Below are 7,075 nucleotides of genomic sequence, written 5' to 3' on the forward strand. Positions count from 1 at the left end.
GATTTTCAGTACAAATCGGCAATTTCATACTTTAACCCCTATTATTATGAAAGAAGATAAAATTTTCTTAATTGTCAAAAAATGTCTTAATTGTGAATGTTACGACGTTCTAATGATTACTAATTGCATCATTGCCTTCTTTATTCTTAATTTGAATTCTTAATTTGACAGTTGGCCTACTAGTATGGAAATAAATTATTCATACAGGTACCTACATGAGGTACATTTTAATTAGGACACGGGAATTATGTTGAATTAAAAAAAGTCTTCTTTTAGAACAACTTTAAAATATGTCTCATCTTTGTATTTTTAATACATTCATAATTCTAAATTTATTGTATTTATGTATGGATTCATAAAAATTGACAATTCATATGAACCTGTGCCCAGCAGTTAGATGAATAATGGGCAGATGATGATTCTAACGATAAAATTTGGGTTATTTATTGCATAAACGTAACCAACATTCATTCGATAGTCGATAGAATATTTATCGACTGCAATCACTAGCTGCTAGCAAGCGGGCAACACTTTTATGCAATAAACTGTCATTGTACTCCACTTTAAAAAGACAGAGCAAAGGCAATAATCGATTATTCGCTGTGTTTTACAATGGACCATTAAGTTAAGAGAACTCCCAATATCCATATCATAGATCGTAACTCTAAAAAATGTCAAAATCCCGTGTTATATTTAGATGGCGCTGATTGATAGCCTGTAAGTAGTTTACGTTATGTGAATGACCGTGGTATCAATTCATTCCTCTCTAGAGACCCACCACCTAAGCGCCATTCCTGCTTCAGCGTCTTGCCGACGTACGCACGGCCACGGCGCCACGCTAGCGCAGCGTGTATCTGATTTTCGGTAATGTTTAGAGGGTCTACTCCCGTACTCCGTCACAAACATCCCGACATCCGTCCGAAACAATTACTGTCAAATGAGTAATACTCGACTAAATCAAAAGAATGGGAGTAGACCCCCAGTAGTCGCTCACTGACGACGCGCTGGCGTTGCACCGCCGCCACGCGGACACTGGCGCTCGAAAGACGCCTCTTAATATGAAACACAAGTAGGCATTTTTTTTTCTTGTAACATTATTCAAATATTGACCATGAGCTACAGTTATTTTCTGACCTTTGACAATTATGCATAGCAATAGATATTAACTGCCTCCGTGGCCTGCCATGCAAAGGAGTCGGGTTCGATTCCCGGGCCGAGAGAAATATTTGTATGGCCTACATTTATTTCTTTCGTGAGTTTGGGTGAAATTTGTGGTTTTTTATGTGTATGTCCATGGCACCCGCGACACTGCGTTTCCCTAGCGCGGGATTTATTAAGTGTGTGCGTTGTTATTATTATTATATAATAGATTGTATTGTGTTTGACAATAAATCGTTTCCCTAGCGCGGGATTTATTGAGTGTGTGCGTTGTTATTATTATTATATAATAGATTGTATTGTGTTTGACAATAAATTACCACTTGCTAATATGGGTAGATGGCGCTAATCCTAAACAAAATAAAAGAATAATAACAATAACGCAACACATAGCCCTGCACTAGAGACACTCTGTATCACAGGTGCCATGGAAACACATATAGGCAACCACAAATTACACCCAAACTCACGAGAGAAATAAATGTAAGCCGCACAAATATCTCCCCCGGCCCGGGAATCGAACCCGGGACCTCTGCGTGGCAGTCGAGCTTGGTCACTGTTCGGCCACGAAGGCAGTTAATAAGCGGCAGTATCCATAGAAATCTGTAAAATAAGCGCCATCTAGTGATTTGTTTGTTATCACAAGAAATTGGAGTGGCTTTGATAAATTGGCGCTCGTCAATGTAAAACAAATTAGTTACAAAAATTGCTTTTGGTATTTGTCGCGACATCTGAGTACGTAATCTTGTATTGCGATTAGCAACCCTCTTGAGTTAATGGTACATGGTTTTACTAAAAAGCCTACAATATTGCAAACTACCAGCATTCGCTTAAAAAAAACAAAATACCGGCATTCCTGCCGCAACTGCCGCATCAACACCTGTTGGCGAATCTTCAAATACAAGGCACTGAAAAAAGGGAAAGTAAATATAACATCAAGGGTCTTACTAAAAAAGCTTTCGTATTAAGTTCACTTTCGCGGCAACACGCAGTGCCGTTTCTATGCAATATCGAACAATCGCGGTAACAACATTGTCAAATTAGTTATCATTTATTTAATGCCTCAGCAACAGATAAGCTCGCTTCGAAGATTAAAGCGAACATAATGGACACACAACACATGAATGCCGCTGGAGTTGTTGTTAAATATACTGTAAGCCATAGAACTTGAAGTACGTTTTACAATAGAGGCAGGACAGTGCTGGTCTGGTGCTGAGGTGTTAAATGAACCACAACCAAAACTGGTAATGGAAACTGCACCCCGCAGAGCGATGTCCATAGGGCGAAAATACAATTTGCCTATCTACTCATTGGTAGAGGATGCGGAGTGCTGCTAGCAGGACTTTGAGTGCTTCCGGGAGGACGCAACTTTTTTATTACACATTTGTAATATTATGAAGTATAAGATTCAAAGTTATATTAAAACTCAGGATAGTTCTGTATTTTTCATACGAAATGTTTGTTCATTCGTCTAAGATATATGTATTCAACCCGCCATAGAGCCAACTAGATGTAACACGTCCTATACCACCTCTTTACAAGAAATCTAGGTCCAGAAGTGCGACTTATGTGAGCTAATGATTTAATCAAATGTTTACTACTCCTGTACCTGACTGAATTTATGAATTTGACTGTCTGACTATCAAGTCCGAGTACACTCAAATTCACCATACTGCTAACAAGTTTAAATTTTCATACTAAATTCCAGCAGACTTGCTGTCAAAAGAATATTTTGAACATAAAACTCAAACTTCCGTCCTCATCTTTTCAATAGAACACACAGTTTGACAATCATACTACGCATATGATTTTATATGTTAGATATATATGTTTAGATATATATAAATGATTTTATGTCAAAATACATCAACAAAACAAAAATAACTTTTAGAAAAACCGACCTTCAAAATTTGAGGAATTATTTGTCAAATTTTATTGATATTTTTTTTAATTTTTTTTAGGTTAACGGAAAAAAGGTGAAATCCAAAAAAATTGTTGGATAGGAGAAGAATATTTTTTTTAAATTTGAATGGGACCAGGACGGGCGTATGTCCAATTTCCAAAAAAGATTCATCGAAATTTGACCGACTTTAAAAAAGGAGGAGGTTCTCAATTCTACTTTTTTGTGCATATTTTACGCGATTAGGTACTCCGACATTCGTGAAACCAATTTCGATGATTCATTTTTGTTGGAAAGAAGGAAGTTGTCACTCATGAAAACTTATTTTTAAGTATTTATTTATTTATTAATTTACTTATTTTTTTTAAGTATTTTAATAACCGGCAATCTATCTCACCACCGCTCCACATGTCTTGCAACCCTGACATTGGCAAAATCGTCGCGCAAAACGACGGAGCCATAGACACAAAAGTTGAAGTTGAAGGAGCAATTAGTTAAAGGTTGATTTTGCTATGCTCCAATTGAAGGCATTTTCCTCTCAATATACTTTAAGCAGTGAGCACCGATTTTTATTATCTCCTGTGTAAAGTCCCGTACATGGTCCTAAACCGAAGACGGATTTTGTCTACCTGGATTCAAGGACATATAAGCTTCAAATCAAGAAAATAAGTGAACTTAGCTGCTACTCTTTAAGATTGTGAATGTAGGCTGGTGAAGGTATGCATAGCTTTTTATATGTTTCACAACAAACGATATCCTCATTTAACTGCCTGGTGATTTGACAAGCAATAATTATTTATCAGCATTGCGCAGATTCATTGCTCATAGTGGCAAAACCAAAATCATGTATTCCGACCATATCTCTATCTATCATTTGTTGGTGCTTACGATCTTTCAAAATTTTTAAAAATGCTGGTGTAAAGTCGACCAAACATCATTTACAAAAAGTGTTGGGGAATTGTAACTTAACTTTTAGAAAAGAGAGCTTTATACAGCACATGTCCAAATTGAAGCGATCCTCAATTCACGACCACTTACCCCTCACTCAAGCGATCCAGAAGACCAAATGCCGTTGACACCACGACATTTCGTCATCGGTATACCGCTCACTACCTTGCCAAAACAGGATTATCAAGATGTGCCACACAATTGCTTGAATCGTTTCCAGCAAATTGAAAAACTTCTAGAAAATTTTTGGTGCAGATAGAGCAAAGAATATGCCCCAGAGCTTCAATTGAGGATTAAATTGCGTACTTGTAAAGACGCATTGAAGATAAACGCTCTAGTAATTCTAAAGTCAATCTACCACATTTCCAATAAAAATTGGGTCGAGTTTTAGCTGTGTTTCCTGGCACTGAAGGCGACAATAGAGTGGCCTATATCAAAACTTTTACAGGAATTGTAAGAAGATCCTTTTCAAAAATTTATCCACTTCCTGAAGCAAGTATTAACGGTTGAAAGGCAAGCTTTCAAAGGCTGGCGGAATGTTCACGCATGAAGACTTATTTTTATAAATAGCGCCTAAACTTTATAAGGAGCAATTATTTTAATGAATGATTTTGCCGTGCTCCAATCGTAGACGTTTTTCTCTCAATATACTTTAAGCAGTGAGCACCGATTTGTATTATCTCCCGTGTTAAGTCCCGTACAGTGGCGAACTAGGAAATGAATCCGATTTTGCACTTTCCGGTAACCGATTCCAATAAAACTTGGCAAATAGATTCCACGAACTTTTGAGGTCTGATTTCTTAGTACTCTGTACTGAGATTATGTTTGTTGTAAATGTTGGGCACTACACTGTATATTGTATACTGTAATCACTGTACACATGCATCAAATTCATTATTTAAATATTCTATACATAAATAGGAGAATACAACATACTACATTACTGAAATATTTACGTAATTTAAGTTTACGTTTATTTAAGTTTACCCGTATATTTGCGACACACACGCCCGGCACTTACTTGGTTTTAGGGTCCACTGAAAATGAGCGTCACAGCCTTTTCTCAGAGGTGACAATAGCTGAGTGGATCCTTTTACATACGCCACAGCCGCACACGTGACATTCACTCTAATTGTGTTGAATGTTTAATTATTGCTTTGGTGTTGTGTATGATTTTGTTAGTATTTCTTATTTTTAGTTATTTTATTTCAATTTTTTGTTTTAATTTAGCATTATCTTTTTTTTAGTTTCTTACTGTGTATTTTTGTGTTGTGGCGTACGTAGTAATAAATGATTTCTATCCTATTATTTTCTATTATATTTGAATAAACCCTCGATTTATTTGACATTGGGTATCAATAAAGATATCCCTATACATTGTGATGGAAATACAAAAGTAAAAATTTCTAAACAAAGTTTAAATTATCGAGTTCTTAGGTTTTCGCGATTATTGCACATAGGAAATGAAACTATAAACGGATTTAAATCGCGCATATTTGTTTTTTCAAACAAACCAACGTTTCAGGCCATTTACAGGTCCCTCAAACAGGAGGTAAGATCCAATTTACTATGGAACATCGAGTATAAATATACTCGATGCTATGGAACAAGATAATTGTGGTACTTCAGCGTTCTTAGATGTTTTAATTAAAAGAATCCTAATAACACCTTAGACCATACTGTATTTCGAAAGAAAACCCACACGGATAGGTACCTCAATGGTAATTCACATCACCATCCTAGCCAGTTAGCAATCGTGGGCAAGTCTTTGTTTTAGAGAGCACATGCGACAGTAATCATCTGGCAGTGGAACTTCAGCATATAAAGCAAGTCCTACATGCGAATAACTTGAAGATTCCACGCCAATGCCACAGGCGCCGTGTGAAACCACCAACAGTCGAGCGAAGTCCTGCCATTTTGCCTTACGTGAGAGGTGTTACAGACAAGATCGGAAGAGTCCTCAGTCCTGCAGTCTGCAAGCATGTCGTGGATAAACCTACACATTCAATGTAGTTTGACAAACCCCGGTCCTTGCAAAAGAAGTCCGTTATCTACCCAGGATGCTGCGAGAGGCCATTGAAATTAAAAACCATCCTAATTTCAACAGGGAAGATGGTTTCTTCGTACCACCAGTTTGGGATCCAGTATTTCCTCTGATGAAAAATCCCGAACAGACTAAAGACTACAGTACTAATTAATACGTTGTAATTTATTCTAATTTTCATTATTAATTAATAATATACTTAACTTAATAAAAATTCACATTGTTAAAATAAAATAATTTGTAAAACATAATGTAGCATAAATTGGAATATTTCTTTGTAAATTTAAAAATAAGATATTTAATTAAAAACTTTTGTAACTATAGTGAAAAAATAGGGTGGTTTGCATTAATATTAAACATCAGTTAGTCAACCGTGACCATGGGACCTCTAAAAAGGGCCCGAAACGTTGGTTTGTCTGAAAAACCAAATATACGCGATTTAATTCCAGAAAAATAGTTTCTTTTCCTAAAATTTTTATTACCTTTGTGGGTTTAGGTTTACCAGCAAACCTTGCAGCAGTCAGAAGTAGTATGTCAGGGAATGGTTTAGGGCGAGAAACCTCGGAGTCTGAAGAACATACCTGAAAATTTACAACCTGAGTGTTAATAGGAACTACCAGTGTCAACTTAGAAATCGAATACTATTAATTAACATTAATATGGATGCCATAGTGGCCATGAATTTATTTCGCTGCCTTTTTTGTTTGTTGGTGTTTGTTTCATTACAGCCCTCATAGACCATAACCAGGTACTTATTACTTTGAAGTTTTGTTTTTTCAGAAGAATGGGATTATTTTTATTTATATTTAATAATTAGTACTGATACATAACGGAGCCTGCATTGCCCTCCGGAGCCTGCATTGCACGGCCTCACTCGTCTGGGGGGCGGGTCGGAGGACAACCGACTCGCCCCTCCGTTGTTGGCGCGGGAACCCTGGCGTAAGCTAGGGCGGCCGGGCGGCGTCGTGGTGAATGTTCACTGATCCCACGGCGCCGACTCAACCGGCGAGAGGGAAACCCGGGGG

The 7,075-nt window shown here is 37.1% G+C and overlaps 1 protein-coding gene across 1 annotated transcript in view; it reads right to left on the reverse strand.

Annotated features, from left to right (window-relative positions):
* The window catches only part of LOC113228646 (probable pseudouridine-5'-phosphatase), a 30,367-nt gene that overhangs the window by 1,291 nt on the left and 22,001 nt on the right, over positions 1-7,075 (reverse strand). Inside the window, exons 6-7 of the mRNA XM_026462003.1 lie at positions 6,533-6,631; positions 2,007-2,066 (exon numbers count right to left, since the gene is read on the reverse strand). Coding sequence (XP_026317788.1) covers positions 2,007-2,066; positions 6,533-6,631 — 159 coding nt within the window. The remainder of the gene's footprint in view (positions 1-2,006; positions 2,067-6,532; positions 6,632-7,075) is intronic.

Source organism: Hyposmocoma kahamanoa, unplaced genomic scaffold, assembly GCF_003589595.1.
Source record: "Hyposmocoma kahamanoa isolate Upper Pololo Valley unplaced genomic scaffold, ASM358959v1 232, whole genome shotgun sequence".
NCBI lineage: Eukaryota > Metazoa > Arthropoda > Insecta > Lepidoptera > Cosmopterigidae > Hyposmocoma > Hyposmocoma kahamanoa.